At 28.0% G+C, this 17,148-nt stretch overlaps 2 protein-coding genes across 2 annotated transcripts; one reads left to right on the forward strand and one right to left on the reverse strand.

Annotated features, from left to right (window-relative positions):
• Positions 1 to 868: 868 nt before the first annotated feature.
• LOC149499287 (uncharacterized) lies at positions 869 to 4,661 on the forward strand. Its single transcript, XM_089719984.1, has 4 exons — positions 869 to 1,328; positions 1,455 to 1,568; positions 1,688 to 1,747; positions 4,207 to 4,661. Exons 1-4 carry the CDS (start codon positions 1,152 to 1,154, stop codon positions 4,417 to 4,419), a joined length of 564 nt encoding a protein of 187 aa, XP_089576110.1. The 5' UTR covers positions 869 to 1,151; the 3' UTR covers positions 4,420 to 4,661.
• A 10,283-nt stretch (positions 4,662 to 14,944) lies between these two features.
• LOC149499288 (GATA transcription factor 5-like) lies at positions 14,945 to 16,607 on the reverse strand. The gene is made up of 3 exons (XM_089719985.1): positions 16,403 to 16,607; positions 15,964 to 16,294; positions 14,945 to 15,868 (listed from the first exon to the last, which is right to left on the reverse strand). Exons 2-3 carry the CDS (start codon positions 16,288 to 16,290, stop codon positions 15,185 to 15,187), a joined length of 1,011 nt encoding a protein of 336 aa, XP_089576111.1. The 5' UTR covers positions 16,291 to 16,294; positions 16,403 to 16,607; the 3' UTR covers positions 14,945 to 15,184.
• Between the last annotated feature and the right edge of the window lie 541 nt (positions 16,608 to 17,148).

Below are 17,148 nucleotides of genomic sequence, written 5' to 3' on the forward strand. Positions count from 1 at the left end.
AAAAAAAAAAAAAAAAAAACCCCATCAAATTTATGATTGACAAAAAAAATCTTTAAGAAGCTTAATTTTATTGTTTAAAAAAATGTTAATTTAATTTGTTGAAAAGATAAAAGAATAATTCCTTAATTGAATTGGATAGGATAACAATTCAAATTAAAATATCTTTCTTTGATTGAATTAATTATACCAATAAAGGAAATATATTGATTTAATTAGGAATATAATCTCAAGTAGGAATTTTAATATTTGTAACTGATTTTTAATTAGGTCAATAAATGAAAAATAATTAACTTTTTAGGACTATTAACTTGATTAGAAATATTAACTCAATAGGAATATTAAATATGAAATTAATTAAAAAAAATTAACTTATTTAAAATATTATTTTAACATATATGGTAAGAATGTAAATTAATTTCAAAGTATGTGTCTGTGTGTAATTTTTGTTCCATGTAGACTTTCGATGCTATATTTTCTCAAAATATTTGTTGAAATGTCTTTTTACCTCGATTTGGACTTCTTATATCAACGTCACCCTTAATTGCAGTTAAAAATGACAGTAAATATATATATATATAATATCCTATTAATATTGCATAAATTAAAATTTAATTTTATAATAAATATACTAATTAAAAATTTAGTAATTACTTACTAAAAAAATCCTCAAGCACGTATGGGATAAGAAATATTACGAGAAATTCATTTAAAATACTCTGAATTTTAAAATTATATCAATTATACCTCATTTTACCTTTAAATCTCCAAACACCCCAATTTAAAAGTTCTGTAATGATTACATCCCAATTGAAAATTATTATCTAAAAAATCAATAAACATTTTAAACATGGGTCCATGTCTAGCACTAGGGTTAAACTAACCCAACTCCAAACCTAAAAACAAAATGCACCGCCTCTATATGGAGGCTATGGCTACAGCACTCGGAATACCGATACTGATGCTTTTTAATTCTTACTTTGTTTCGTGACAACAATCCAATAAGTTTCATCCACCAACTTGTCACTGGTCGACTCGACAAGCTTACTTCACAAAAAATCACAGATCCTTTGATTTCTTGATTTCTGCTTCTACGGATTGATTGTGCTTATTTGATCAGTTAACGAAGCGATATTTTGTGCGGGATTTAAGTAATGGCTATGTGTAAGCGCGTTGTTCAATTAGGGACAGATTCGGCGGATTATTTCACCAAGTTACTATCGATCAATTCATTTTCTAATTCTGTTTCTAACAGAGTCGAGTACAGACATTTATCCCAACTCGTTAAACGTAATGGAAATCGTGCTTTTTTCGTAGATACATTGGCTTTGGTAAAATTCAATTTCTGTTCCTTCCTATTTGATAAATTTATGTTTGGTTGGTGAGAAAAGTTGCAGAAATCAAGAAGTTTGAAATAATTGTTCTTTGCTTTTTTTCTTTTGGTTCAATTGGGAAAGGTGAGGGTTATGGAAGCGCAAGGTGTGCCATCGAAGCAGTCAGAGGTCATAACCGCTGCTATCACCGAAGTGTTAAATGAGCATTCTTTTGTTTCCAAGGAAGAAATGCAGAAGGTAAGGAACTCGATTTTTTTTTTGGTATAGATTTTATTTTTAGGTTTTCCATGAAAGCTATTTGATTTTGTTATTGTGAAATCAATAGTTTGTGTTTGTATGTGTTTTTAACTCTGTAGAGTGTGATGGAACAAGCACCAAAGTTGGCAGAGTTCCAGTCTTATATGAAAAGTTCTCAGGTACTTTGATTTCTTCCTAAGATTACTGTGCATGTAGTGATTTTAGATTTCTATGTTAGGTTATTTTCGTTTAGATTATTACTAGTGTTGGAGATCATGTTGAATTAGCATTACAGAGTATTTATAGTTGAAATCTCTTTAAAACTTGTGATTGATTGGTCTGAATCACAAATTTTCGGACTTCAATGTAGATTACGTATGTTAAATTGGAACTTAATTTTAGGTCTAAAAATCATCTTTAGAAGGAATTCAGATATTGCCATAAGGGAAATATATATCAGTTGTTTATTAATATTTTCTGTTTTTGAGGCTGCAATCTCCCTTTCACCTTGTTATGCTACAACTTAAAAACATGTGCTCCTTCGTATTCCAAATCCTTTGTCCTTCACTTTTCTTCTCTAGGTTGTTTGGCTACTCATGCTTAGCATTGATTTCCATGGTACAACCCTGAAATGGTAGACTTATTAACACTTTATTCCCAATTGACATGCTTTTGGAAGTCCGTGGAATCTTAACACTTCAATACTTGGCAAATCACAAATGGTAATTGGTGTATGCCTAAGCCATTTGAGTGAGTTTGCGCTATTTCTTGATCCCGAAAGATCTCCTTACTCATGAAGTTATGAATGAACGTGTCTTTGTATTTTGAACTGTCCACAAATTAGAGAGGAATAGAGATGAATCCCTTCTTTTCTATTGCTTGCTTAGTTTTTATTTGACATACAAAGCTCAAGGTGTTGCTTGGTGTTTCTCTGTCACTATCATCCTAGCATTGGATGGAGAACATGATTATGTAGTTGTTAACTTACTTGCCAAGTATAGTTCTATTGGTGGCGGACTAGAAAGTTGAAGATGGTTTGTCATGCTTGGTTGGAAATAGATGGCTTCTGTCCCATATCTTGCTTTGGCTAGAAGCATATGTTGCCTGTTGCATGACAGTTAAACCTAAGGCCTCAAACAACACATGAATATTTATAAAAACGGGGTTTTCTTTTAGATGCCAACATTCTGTTGAGATTGGACTTTGCCATGGTTGCTGAAGTCTAATCGGATCACTTGCCAATGTGAAGTGGTGGTTTTGCTTCAACTTGTCTGCGTAAGTTTGCAAATTACGAAAATAAAAGGCTGATAGTTTTCAGCCTTAAATTGAATTCTTTCACAACTTTGTGGGCATTCTAGTGTGTCAGCTACTAAGAGGCTATGTAGACTAGGGATGGTTAAGATCTTGAAAATTACTTTTACTTGCAGAAACTGTTACATTCTACTTGTGGCCTATATATGACCATTTATCTTAGTTTTGGAATTTGTTATTAAATTTTGGTATGCACGCCTTAAGGTATGATATTCTCTGTCTGGCACTTACATTTCATCAAGTAGTGATTTCAGGTCCCATAAAACATTGTGTCTAGCTATTCCAGTTTTTCAAAAAACTTTGACATTGATTTCATATGAAAATTTCTATGATGTCCATTGCATCCAAAACTATCAGCTGGATTTTAAAACCGAACTGAAAACTGATTTTTTTTTTTTTTAAAAAAAAAAAAAATTCAAATTGAACCAAACCAAATATTAAAATAACTGAACTGAATTAACTGTAATGCATTGATCTGGATCAGAAAATTTGGTTTTAACGGAGTGATGCTCACATGTATTCAGAAGAACACAAATGGTAGCTGCTTGGTTTGGCTCTGATGCCCTCTCTAATTTCCTGGGTCTATCACTGAAAAGTGCAGATTGAGTTGTTTCTGCGGTCTTATCAATTAATAGATATTACCAAAGATTGCATTACAGTTGTGAGATGAGATTATGATAACAGAGCAATGTGCCTTCAACACATGAAACATTAATATCGAACTACTGGAAGATTTGCAATAAACTACTGGAATATTTCTAGCTCTTTCTTGTGATCTCAAGCAAAAATAATATTGAACTAGAAAATGTCTGCTAGACAAACACATAACATGATCAAAATACGAAGTCTTCTGAACATCCAACTTTGAGCTTTGGTTTTGTGTACTTGATTACTTCCCCAATTTACACCTCTCCCTCTAAACTCATTGAACATAGTGCAAAGTTGGGTTATTATATTGAAGGTGATATTTTGGCCGCATAGATTGGATTATCTCTTTGACATTATTTGTGATTCCACCCTTCCTATTAGGTGATCTTTATTATTTCAGATCCTCTTCTGTTCTAAAACATGAGATTGGTTCTAGAATTGAAAATGATGTCCATATGTTGCAACATTATAGCATGATATTTTATGCTGAATGCCATTTGAAGCTGAAGTAGTTTTAATTCATGCTTGATTTTATCCATTTCATGCATATTTTCCTCTGTTTCTCAATTTAAGTATATTTAAAAGCAAACAAAAAACTTTTCTTGCATGTCCATTCCGAGAAATCCTTGAAACAGTGGGCCTTATTATATAAATTATTACTGAATTATCCATAATGCAGGAGAATCATGTTTCTGTGTTGCAACATGAAACTGAAAAACTGCGGGGTGACATAGAGAAATTGTACAGTGAATTGAGAGCCCAGTTGGAAGTGGCAAGGTATGATGTGAGAGCCCAGTTGGAAGCGGCAAAGTATGATGTGATTAAATACTGCGTTGGTACCCTTGTCTCAATCTCTGCAGTCGGGATTGCTGTTCTCCGCATCTTGCAGTAATTTTTTGTTACTCTGGTAACTAATAGCTAAATTTCTGTAGGACTGTCAATTTCATTCTTTTTGGGCAATTATTTCCTGATAAAATCAAACAATATAATGTCATTATTTGATAGTAGTTTGTTTGTAAAAAGTGGCAATGCGCACATAGTTAACAGTTAAGTATAGATTTGGCTTTGTGCCATCATGCAACGGCAAAAGTAATGATTCTTGTGCTTTAGGAATATTTCTGTGATTTGAAGTAACTGCATGCTATAGCCTATAGCCATCCACATGATGTTTCAGTCCATTTGTCTTTGGTCCAGCATTGATGGTACATGCAAGTTTTTCCCTTTACCTGAAATATTGTCGAAACCCAGAGTTTTGAGTGGCTGTTCGTTCAGAATGATCCTACGCGTGTATATGATGTTAGAATGCATCCATGTAAAATTCATTTGTTGGTCGGTAGCACGATGTCCCTTTAACTTTTAAATTTGTTTAGAATGATTAAAAATGTGAGATTTGACCTCTTGAGATAATTTAGTTCTTCTAAAATCAGTATTCTGAACACATCAATTATCTCCTTTAATGATATAGCTTCTCTGTAAGCAGAAGCCTATTAGTTCTCCTTTAATGTCTCCACGATCGTAAAGCACAAATATTTAATCCCCATTCTTAGTTCTATAAATTCCTTTCCTTCTTCACTTCAAAATGGACAAGTTAACCTGTAATTTGGTACACCAACAAGTCTAACGGCTCTTGGAGCAGTAAGTCCAAACAAATCATTCATATCAAGCTCACTGCTTTTCATTCCATTAGGCAATTCCCACTCAAAACAATGAAGCCCACCCATTTGGAGGTGGAAGAGGCCGCCGTATTGCTTAGCTAGACACGCTAACCCGCGGTGGGTCAGTTGGTCCATGATATTCATATTGCCGACAATTGGATACGCTTTTGGGCCCGGAGGATATTGGTGTTTCATGTGAGAGCGAAGAAAGAAAATTATGGAAACAAATAAAGATAGAAGAATTAGAAGAATGAACAGCATGGTTGGAGAGTTGAAGAGGATGAAAAGATAGTAAGGGAGTCTAGGAATTTGTAGGATAAGGATGTTTTTTATGAGGTTAATAAGATAGACTCTGTGGCTTGTGAGGTTAAATAGGCAATGAGTTGGCGGTTTAAATAAGTGGATTTCTACATAAAAAGCTTGATTTGTTTCTATGGAGAGCATATATATATATATATATATATATATATATATATATATATATATATATATAAAAGTAATCTTTTATAAAACGCTAAAAAATAATATTATATGGATAACTTTTGATTATATGTTACGTTAACATTTAAAAGTTTGTTCAAATCAAACGCTATATTACCGAACGGTATAAAAAATAGCATTTAGTCAAATTGATAAAAATTACTTAAAAAATTGTTGTGCATTAACTTTAATTTTAATCATATCGTCAGATGTCTTTAAGGAGAAAATATTTTTAAAAGTTTTTCTCTATCTATAAATATTAATACTCGATTTTCTTGTCCACACGAACACTTTTCACTCCGTTCAACTCTCTCGTTCGAGATTACTTTTTTTTTTTCTTTTTTCTTTTTTTAACGTTTTCGCATTTGCTATATTACTCATTCAGATTCTGCCATCTGTGATTCATTGATTGATTCGAATTAATCACAATTTCCTGATTCCCTTTCCTTTCTTTCTTGGCCAATTATAGTAAGCCTTATTTGCTTTTATTTATCATTTTTTGGTAATTACAGGTGACCAAAGTTACTGCCATATGTATGTCTAAGACGTTTCCTTGCTTTCTTCGCCAAGTTAACTGCCAAATACAAGTGGGGTGATTGTTTTTTACCAAAATAAGTGATTTTGAATATTTTAAAATAATAAATTATATTTTTTTAATGTTGTTTTTTATCTTGAGATAACGGGTAATTTGATTAAATTAGCTTTGACTTTATTATAATTTAAAAAAAGTTAATTGATTTCTTAATTCTTTATAAAAATCTTAAACAACTTGTATTTTGAGAACGACCTATATTTTTAGATAGATGGAGTATTTGAGTATTATTTGACTCTGGGGAACAATTAAAACAATAACAATAAAAAATAAATGAAGGCATAGTCTAGTATAAATATATATACGACCTAATAATAAAATTGAAAAATATATAACTAGAGATAAGAAATATATATATATAACTGTAGAGGAAAATATTGAGATTTAAAAAAAAAAAAAAAAAAACCCATCAAATTTATGATTGACAAAAAAAATCTTTAAGAAGCTTAATTTTATTGTTTAAAAAAATGTTAATTTAATTTGTTGAAAAGATAAAAGAATAATTCCTTAATTGAATTGGATAGGATAACAATTCAAATTAAAATATCTTTCTTTGATTGAATTAATTATACCAATAAAGGAAATATATTGATTTAATTAGGAATATAATCTCAAGTAGGAATTTTAATATTTGTAACTGATTTTTAATTAGGTCAATAAATGAAAAATAATTAACTTTTTAGGACTATTAACTTGATTAGAAATATTAACTCAATAGGAATATTAAATATGAAATTAATTAAAAAAAATTAACTTATTTAAAATATTATTTTAACATATATGGTAAGAATGTAAATTAATTTCAAAGTATGTGTCTGTGTGTAATTTTTGTTCCATGTAGACTTTCGATGCTATATTTTCTCAAAATATTTGTTGAAATGTCTTTTTACCTCGATTTGGACTTCTTATATCAACGTCACCTTTAATTGCAGTTAAAAATGACAGTAAATATATATATATATAATATCCTATTAATATTGCATAAATTAAACTTTAATTTTATAATAAATATACTAATTAAAAATTTAGTAGTTACTTACTAAAAAAATTCTGAAGCATGCATGGATAAAAAATATTACGAGAAATTCATTTAAAATGCTCTAAATTTTAAAATTATATCAATTATAATTCATTTTAACTTTAATTCTTCGAACATCCCAATTTAAAAGTTCTGTAATGATTACATCCCAATTGAAAATTATTATCTAAAAAATCACTAAACATTTTAAACATGGGTCCATGTCTAGCACTAGGGTTAAACTAACCCAACTCCAAACCTAAAAACAAAATGCACCGCCTCTATACGGAGGCTATGGCTACAGCACTCGGAATACCGATACTGATGCTTTTCAATTCTTACTTTGTTTCGTGACAACAATCCAATAAGTTTCATCCACCAACTTGTCACCGGTCGACTCGACAAGCATCTATACGTAACTGTTTCTATTATTATTCTTTCGTATCTCTTTTTTGGATTCTCTTCAAATCTTCACTTCTTGGTGCTTATGCTGTTGGGTTACACTTCTATAGTTCTCTTTCGCGTCTATTATGGAATTCTTACATTCATTTAGGGATTCGGTTACTTCATTGGCACCCATATTTGTATTGTTTATTGATTTTTTAGATTATAATTTTAAATTAGGATATAATTATTACAAAACTTCCAAATTGGAGTATTTTAAATGAATTACTCAAATATTATAAGTTCTCACCACTTATTCTTCCTGTCAAAGTTTTGGGCTAGACTTCCATATTGTACTTGGGCCAAATAAAAGGGCTGAGCGTATTAAACCCAAATGAAATATTGTTTTCTAACGTTTTAGCATTTGCTATATTACTCATTCAGATTCTGCCATCTGTGATTCATTTTGTCTTTAAATTTGAGGTTGAGTTATTTTAATGATTTTTTAGACTATAATTTTAAATTAGGATATAATTATTACAAAGCTTTCAAATTGGAATGTCGTGAAGGTTAAAGATAAAATAGAGTGCAATTGATATTATCCGCAAAATTCAAGTATTTTAAATGAATTACTCAAATATTATAAGTTCTCACCACTTATTCTTTCTGTCAAAGTCTTGGGCTAGACTTTCCATATTGTACCTGGGCCAAATAAAAGGGCTGAGCTTGTTAAACCCAAATGAAATATTGTTTTCTAAATATGGATTAGAGATTTTTTTTTTTTTTTAATTTATTGCGAGTTAATGGTTATAGACTTCCACTCCCTTTGGTATAAATGAATTTAACATATGAAATTTATTTATAAATGAATTTTCATGTTTGGTATGATTAATTTAAAACATGTAATTCAATTGAATTCCACATAAACATGTAAAAAATAAATTTATAATTTGATTTGCTTTTATTTCCTAAAATATCATTCAAATAGTAATTTCACAAAAATAAATAATAAATACCAATTATATTTATGTTATCCTATATAATTTTTTATATTTTTATTAAAATAAATACATAAAATAAAAACAATATTAATAAAATTGTGGAATTTAATTTAGTGATAAATGGATATATAATTTGAATCTCTCTATCTATAGTAAAAGATGCTAAAAAATATTAAAATAAAGATGAAAAAATATTAAAATAAAAACACAATAATAAGAAAAAATGTTTCTAAAAAAATAAATTTTGGTCAAGTTTGATAAAGTAAATAATTCAAATAAGTAAAAAAATTATAAAATTGTAAAATTGACTTTGTAGATAGAGAAGGGTAATTTTATCATAAAAAGTTAAATTCCTTAGTTTTGTGGAATTCACTTAGAAATTCCACCTATTTTTGTGGAATTTGGTAAAGTCATATCCAAATCCATGAAATTGAATTCTTATAATTGAAATCAACATTTTTTTTTTCATTCCAAACACAAAAATATGAATTTCTATATCAATTCCATAAAATTTTGTGGAATTCATTTGTTACAAACAAGGGTAAATTTGTTTCTGAAAATAATTGTTTTAAATATTTAGGAAGCTCAGATAAATAAATCAATTGAAAATATTTTTCTAAACAAAGGAAGAATTTTGTTATAACCTTTTAAACGCTTAATTATTAATAATTATCATAGTCAATCACTGGCTATTACCACCGATTATATGCGACCACTACTACACATTTATCATTTTTTGATACTTTCATTTTTAATAGTAAATTTTTAAATTTTGAAATTATTATAATTCTAAATATTTTTATAAATTAAAATAAAACAAGTAATTTATAAAATATTTTTTCAAGGAAATTGTTTTCGTTAGAAAATATATTGAAAGGTAATTCCAATTAATTGCTAACAAAATTCTTACACGCCCAATTTGTTAACACTTTTTGTCATGGGGATCAAAATAATATTGTAGGCTATGCAACAGGGCCAACTCTACCCTTTGAATTATATTCACTAAATTGGTAACAACGTTTGTAATGGAGAGGACTCAAGATAGAAAGACTAATCAGATCACTGATCGGTGACTTTCTGCCTCTATATAAAGACAAGGTGTAACAAGTAAGAGGATAAAGAAAAATAAAATAAAATTATATTATATAGTGATATTTACCTATAATTTTTAATATTACTTTGTTAACACTATTGATGAAAGATATTTTTATATTATATTATTTTACTACTTATATTCTAACCAACTAATATATGCTATATTAATTCAATTTTATACTACTAATTAGAATATTATAAATGTTTGAAATGATACATAACAACTTCCAAATTTTGCCATATCAATTTTTTTTTTTTTTGAGAAAAAATAAATTTTTTATTAATTATAAATTAAGTAAAGATATCTTTAATCTATTTATTTTCATTGAGTATTTAATCCGGATTTAAATATTTAAATATTATTTGTATGATCAGATGATGCACGTATATTTTATATAATTTTCTAAATTTGAATAGAAAGAGTTTTTTTTTTTCTTGAAAGTTCAAAAGGATTTTTTAGTTGTATTTAATCCTTTTTTTTTTCCCTGATTCCTATTGTTGCTGCGAGAGTAGGAAAAAAAAAAAAAAAAAAAGGCACCTTTCGGTTTGGTGCTGGTTCAAACTGACTAAATTTTTATGGTCCATAGGAAAACATTTGGAATTATTTAAGTGAGAAAGAGAAAATTAAACTTTGGAAAAAAATATATCCAACCGCATTTAGATTTAAACTAGATGAAAGCCTGCGCTTTGCGTTGGTTACTTTAATAGTTTGTAATTTATAATTTATAAACAATCCATATTTGTAATATACAAATTATATTTAATATATATTATAATATCTATTTTATTCTTTGTTAAATTCTCCTGTTAAAAATTATAATGTTGTTAATTTGTTTAAGATAATAATAAACAAGTTGGATATTGTTTTTTATCCCAAATAATTTTACAAATGGTTATAATTCAAATAATTTAATGTGGATAATATATTATAAAATAATTTTAATTTTTTATTATTTAATGGTTAAAATATAATTAATTATTATATTAAATATCAATTTTTAAACTAAATAAAAGTCCTATCAAAACATAGAAAATTTTATTTTTTAAAAAAATACATCAATTACAATCATATAATTTACTTGTATTGACGTGTACAATATTTAAATTTTCATCTCATTGCACCTCTAGTTTCTTAGTACCTCTCAAAATCCGTAATTCCTACATAAAAAAAATATATAAATTTAATTAAATTTTTGTCATAGTATATGTAACCATATTCATAAGATTGGCAATAATATATTTATAGTTTAGAATTTATGTAAACAAATATATATATATATATATATAAATTCCTTATAAGTAAGAAATGATAATAATATTAATAAATAAAAAAAACATTGACTCCAAAGCACAAAATTGAAAAAAAAAAAAAAAAAGCAATGACCAATGCGAAACAGAAGAGGAAAAAATGAGAAATTAAATAATGAGAAAGGAAGAGTTCAAAAAAAAATCATGAGAAAAGAAGGTCAAAGATTAAAAGAAAACCTATAAATAAAATCTAGTTTTCTTATTTAGAATTCAAAGAAAGGAAAGAAAGAAAATAAAAGAAAACTAAAAATTAAGATTCAATGGAAGGAAAATATATAGTTAGATAAGATTAAATTTCAAAAATGTTGATTATTATCACAAAATATTAATTTTTAAATTTAAAAAATATTTTAATAGCTATTCAAATTTTAGAAAGATTTCAAAAATGTTGATGATTATCATAAAAAATAATTTCTAAATTTAAAAATATTTTAATGACCAATCAAATTTTTAGAAATAAAGTTAAATCATAGTAAAAAAAGAAAAAAGTCCAAAAATTTATAAAAACAAAAAGAAAATAGAAAGTTGAAAAAAAAGAGTGTCACATCAGCATTTTGAAATATTTTTTACTTCAAGATTATATATATAGATAAAGAAGCTAGACCAACCTCCACATGGTTACTATGCGTAATTAATTTTTGTGCTTCATTTTAAATGTGCAATGTAAAACTCTTTATGCCATTTTTGGGAAATAATGCTAAGACAAAAGGCAATAATCATAAAACAAAAATATTCATAGAAAGGGATGAGAAAAGAGAAACACAACATCCAAACAAACCTATATGTTGCCTATAAAGGAGAAAAGATTACTATACTCCCGTTGCCCCCAAAATATAAATCCTTTTTAGCATTTTAAGGAGCGAAAAGTAATATTTTTCTAATATTAATTTTATATTTATTAAATATAATAACTATTTTCACAAGTTATCGTTGTTTTTTAGATAAACAGTAATTTGATTTTCCAAATCATTTAAGCCATTCAAAATAAAGATCCATCGTAAACTTATTCAACTAATTAAGGATAAGGGTTGTGGTCATTGGACCATTATCAAGTAAAAAGCAATCTCCATACATGTAGGCATAAAATATATACAACAACGTAAATAAAAAAAATGCATGATTCAAAATATAAAAAGAAGTTTGTAAAATCGATTTTGATGAAGGCTCACCAAAATTGGTTTATACCCAAATTCAAATGATAATGGCTTACTCAAAGTCAGTAATAGTTGATCCTGATCAACAAATCTGACATTAGAAATTACAATTAAGGTTCAAAGTTCAAAATTGAAGTCAAAAATCAAAATTGATAATTGGTTGCCTCATGCCTAGGTCGCATGGATCCAAACTAGGTGATACTTTGGCTTTAACAATAGGGTGTAAAACCTAGCATTAACACGTACCGGTACTGGATGAAGTATTAACGTTAACCTTAAAACCCTTCTCCCTCTTCTTTCTCTTTTCTTTTTATTCTTCTATCCTAGTTTTATTTTGGAGCTACAGCTGATTATTAACGATAACCCCTATCTTCTATACTTTAATAAATTTAGATATATATTTTTCCTTATAATAGATCTATTCTTTTTTTTTTATTTTGTTATTGTTATTTCGTCTCCATATTTAGAGTTTTTTTTGTCCCTTCTTTGTGAGGGTTTATTACTAAAGAAAAATATGAGTTTTGATTTTATTTAATTGGAGGTTTTAAATTTTGGTTTGCAGTGTGAATCTTAAATGGACACATAGTGACGTAAACTTATCTGTATTCATTATATATTGCAAATACTTAGAAAAGTAACCAATGTATAGAAGATCTAGAGAATTTATTATTTTATCATTCAAATCAATTAACGAACTAATTACTGCTACAGGATTTATATCCTTTATTAAAATCAACTCTAAATGGATATTTTTTAAAATTTTTAATTTCATTATTTAAAAAAATATGAATTTTTTTATTTTGTTAAAAGATTATCGAACTCTATTAACTATTATGTAGCAGAATTATATGCCTGGTCCACATAAGTATTTGTAATCTTTAATATTATTATTAATAAATTATATAATCTATATTTTGAAAATGACTTATATTATAGTAAAATATTATTCTAAAATAATTTATATTTATAGACCGGGAAGCATCATGCATCTCAATGAAATGCATTCATTGAAAGATTTCATCAACAAACATGGATGACTAATATCATTTGAAACAAATAAATTACAAGATTTTGAAATTTCTTTGAGTGTTACAAAGAAGAGTCTAATCCATCGACATTGTCAGGGGGCCAATGCCAAGCTCCACTTGTAATTGTACCAATGTTTTATATCTTGTGTTTGAATTTTATTATATGGAAGAGAGTGACCTTGACCCTTGACTTGGTGCTTCTTTGGTCATTAGGGCATGCACTTAGTCAGCATCCACTTCGCAGCTTGTGAGTCTTCCACTTGGCTATCCACATCATCATGTCTTGCTCCATTTTAAAAAGTCTTTGTTGTGGTCTCAAATCAAAATGCCACTGATATTTTTTTAGTAGGTATGGCCACATTACTTGCATCTATATCCAATACCAAACATTAAAACTTGTTGGTAGAATATATAAATTCACCTCCAAATTTTATAATTTTGATTTTATAATATTTCAAATTTTACAGATAATCTATCATGCACTTAAATTTATAAATTTTAGTAATATTACACACCTTTTAATATTAATAATTTTGATATTTTTTAGCTTTTATCTATAAAATATTGATTTGATATGTAGTTAGTATGACTTTTAGAATAATAATTTTTGTAAATTTTAATTTTTTAAGGAGTGCTTAATTGATCCAATTTTGTAAGTTGGAGTATTTAATAAAATAATTTTAAAAATTAAAATGTTTAATAGATGCAATTTTATAAATTGAAATGTTTTATGGATCAAAGTAAAAGTTGAGAGCATCATAAGGTTAAAATAAAAAAGTCCAAGGATGAATTTATGTTTTCTGCAAATTTTCCTTGCAAATATATTTATTTATATATTAAAACCATTTGATTAATAGATATTTAGTAAAACATTTATGTGGTAATCAATCTTAGAATTGGCTAAAATAAAAGTTTATAAAAATGTAAAATGTTTGTAATCACATTTTAATAATTAATGTTTATTTATTGTATGTTTGGATCGATTCATATAATCTAACAAAGATGGACCAGGTAAACTTATTTACTTGAAATTCAATTTAATACGTAAATTGACCATTTGTACCTTTTTTTATGAAAAACCTTATAGCATCAACTTTTACTTTGATTTATTAAATACTTTAATTTATAAAATTACATCTATTAAATATTTTAATTAATATATTAAATACTTTAATTGATCTATTAAATACTTCAATTTATAAAATTAAATCGATTAAACAGTTATTGGATTGATAAAAAATGTGAAAATTATTGTTTTAAAGCGGATGGCCCTTCCTTGACTCACCAAATTGGTGAAAACAACTGTGGTCGAAAAGACTCGAACCCGAGACCTTCCAAATGAGAAGACTAATCAGACTACCACATGATCGGCATTCATATCTATTTAATTAAAAATTATTTATATCATAAATCAAATCTTTTTTCTAACAAAATTTAACCTATATACTAGCATTGACATTATCACTTAAAACAGTTTTTTTCTAATAAATTTAATCTGTCTGCATAAAATCATAAATAAAATTTCCAAATATTTTTTGAAAATAATTATACTTAGATGTTATGGTTTGCTCATTCAACAAGAAATCAATTGTGTAAGCACTTTAAGATGAACGAATTGTTCAATGAATTATTAAATTTAAAATTCAAATTTTAGTTTTAAAAAGTTATAATGATGAAAAGTCAAACAAATTTACCAACCACATAAACAATTAGAGATTAATAAATTCTAATTAACTTCTAAATGTAAATAATTAGACCCTACAAAAAGAAATAAAAAAAAACTAATTAACAGGCTAAAAAAAACAACAAAAACCTAAATGAAAAATAAAATACTAGTACAAACAAAACCCTTCCCTCCTAATTAGAAAATTACCTAAACCCTATAATTAAATCCGTTACAAAGCCTGCAATCTGCAAACAGACCCTTGACCAACTAAGCCCTTCAAAAACTATGAACCATCTGGTTCAACCCGGAATCCTGTCCGGTCATTTCCTTTCTCTTCCTAATTTCTAGCACTTTCCGGTGACTATTGGAGTGAACCTCCTCTGAAAATGTCGGGCTACAAGCCGGTCTATACTCTGGAAAAAGCCGACCCGACTTATACCGGACCCCACACGCGTTACACAGGGTCTTGGCCCCTAGCGGACCGGTTCTCCACTGCGGTGTTTTTTGAACGTGGCAATGACTGCACCGCCGTTGGAACTGAGTCGAATTAGTCAAACCAATGGTTTGAACCACCGCTTTTTTCTTTGGTTTTTTTATTAGCGGTTCAGTTGGAAACGAGTCAATGGTTGGAACCGAGCTGGTAAGAACAAAAGGCGTTGAAGCTACTGAAGATGTTGTGGAAGAAGAAGAAGATAAAGTGGAAGATGAGTCTATGATACAAGACCCAGACCAGGTGTGACTGGTAAGTCTGGACCGTTTAGATCTTGCTTTGGCTGGGATTTTAGAAGGGAAAAGACATGAAGGTTTAGAATAAACCGGTTCGGGTTGTGGTTGAGGTTTCTGAAACCGGTTCATTACATGGTTCTGGTTATCTGTCTCCAAAGGGTATAGAAGTGGAAATTCTGATGAAGAATCATCAACAATTTGAGAAACCCATTCAAGCTCAGCCAATTCTTCAACCTAAATAAATAAATGAGTTAAAACATGAATTTTCATATTTTAAAATAATTAAAAAAATAAAAAAAAGAGAAAATTTTGATTTTTCATGAACTTACAGGCTGACTAGTAAGGAATGAATCAGAAAAATTGCTGAAGTTAGAATTATTATCATCATCTACACGTTCTTGAGAAGAAACAGAAACAAAATCTTTCTCTTCTTCATCTCCTTCCTCTTCTTCTTCTAACTCTTGAATATAACTGTCTTTGAATTCACCATTAGAGAAGTCAAAAAAACAATCAACAGAGAAATCTTCGCACGAAACGACACCGTTATTTGAATTCGAACACAAAAAATCTTCAAAAAAGGCTTGCTGCGTTGATTTGGAAGCCAATTCTCTGCGTAAACTTGGCTTCAAAGCTCTTGCCACCATGCAGTACTCCATTAATCTATAAAATTGAAATTAGAAAACCCAAATTAACATAAAAAAATACAGAAAAAGCACAAAATAGACAATTCCTTGTTTTTTAAAAAACTTTTAATGGATAATTAATTACCTGGTAAAAGAAGAAGAAGAAGAGAAAAGAAAGGAAGGAGAAAACTGAAGAGGATAGGTGTAAAGTTAGTTGAGGCACTGAAATGAAGGCTTGTTCGTGGGCGAAACAGGTGCGGAGCTAATGGCTTAGGCTTATCTTTATCTCTCTCTCCTTTTTTTTTTTTTCTTCTTTCTGTTTATTGATTTATATTTTCTTTTTCTTTGTTAAAAAATAATAATAATAAATATTCTTTATATAGTTGGAAAGAGAGAGATTTGTGAGTATTTGGTTTGGTCAAGTTAGGAGCTGACTATCCCATGGTTTTCAAATATTTATGGTTTGGTTTTTAACTGATATGAACCGAATCCCCAGTTTCCAGAAAGCAGAATTAGAATTTTTACCATAATATTACGATGGATTCCACAAATCCACATTGGGATCCAACTGTTCATTAGTCGTTAGCTTTTTTTTTTTTTTTTTTTTTTATCAAGAGCAATTATTAGTTGCTTTTTCTTCTTTTTCAATATTCAAAAAAAAAAAAAAAAAGCAAATAGTAATTACCCCAATTATATTAAGCTTAAATATCTCACTCCCCTTCAAGTATCCGACTAAAATTATTTGATTTTAACCAACCATATAAATATTAATTCATACAAATTTATTTTTAAAACATAATACTAAAGTCTTTTTTATTTTAAACAAGTACTAAAAATATTACTCCATTGGTGACTTAAATTTGGTAATTATTAATTTTTTAATTTTAAATA

Source organism: Jatropha curcas, chromosome 1, assembly GCF_041381405.1.
Source record: "Jatropha curcas cultivar XTBG-Jc1 chromosome 1, XTBG_Jcur_1.0, whole genome shotgun sequence".
NCBI classification, from domain to species: Eukaryota; Viridiplantae; Streptophyta; class Magnoliopsida; order Malpighiales; family Euphorbiaceae; genus Jatropha; species Jatropha curcas.

Excerpts from the sequence above, each read along its gene's own strand:
- LOC149499287 (XM_089719984.1), top strand. The coding sequence starts at position 1,152 with ATGGCTATGTGTAAGCGCGTTGTTCAATTAGGGACAGATTCGGCGGAT. Across the intron at positions 1,569-1,687 it reads CCAAGGAAGAAATGCAGAAG|AGTGTGATGGAACAAGCACC; the intron begins GTAAGGAACTCG and ends TTAACTCTGTAG. Across the intron at positions 1,748-4,206 it reads CTTATATGAAAAGTTCTCAG|GAGAATCATGTTTCTGTGTT; the intron begins GTACTTTGATTT and ends TCCATAATGCAG.
- LOC149499288 (XM_089719985.1), bottom strand. The coding sequence starts at position 16,290 with ATGGAGTACTGCATGGTGGCAAGAGCTTTGAAGCCAAGTTTACGCAGA. Across the intron at positions 15,869-15,963 it reads CATTCCTTACTAGTCAGCCT|GTTGAAGAATTGGCTGAGCT; the intron begins GTAAGTTCATGA and ends TTATTTATTTAG.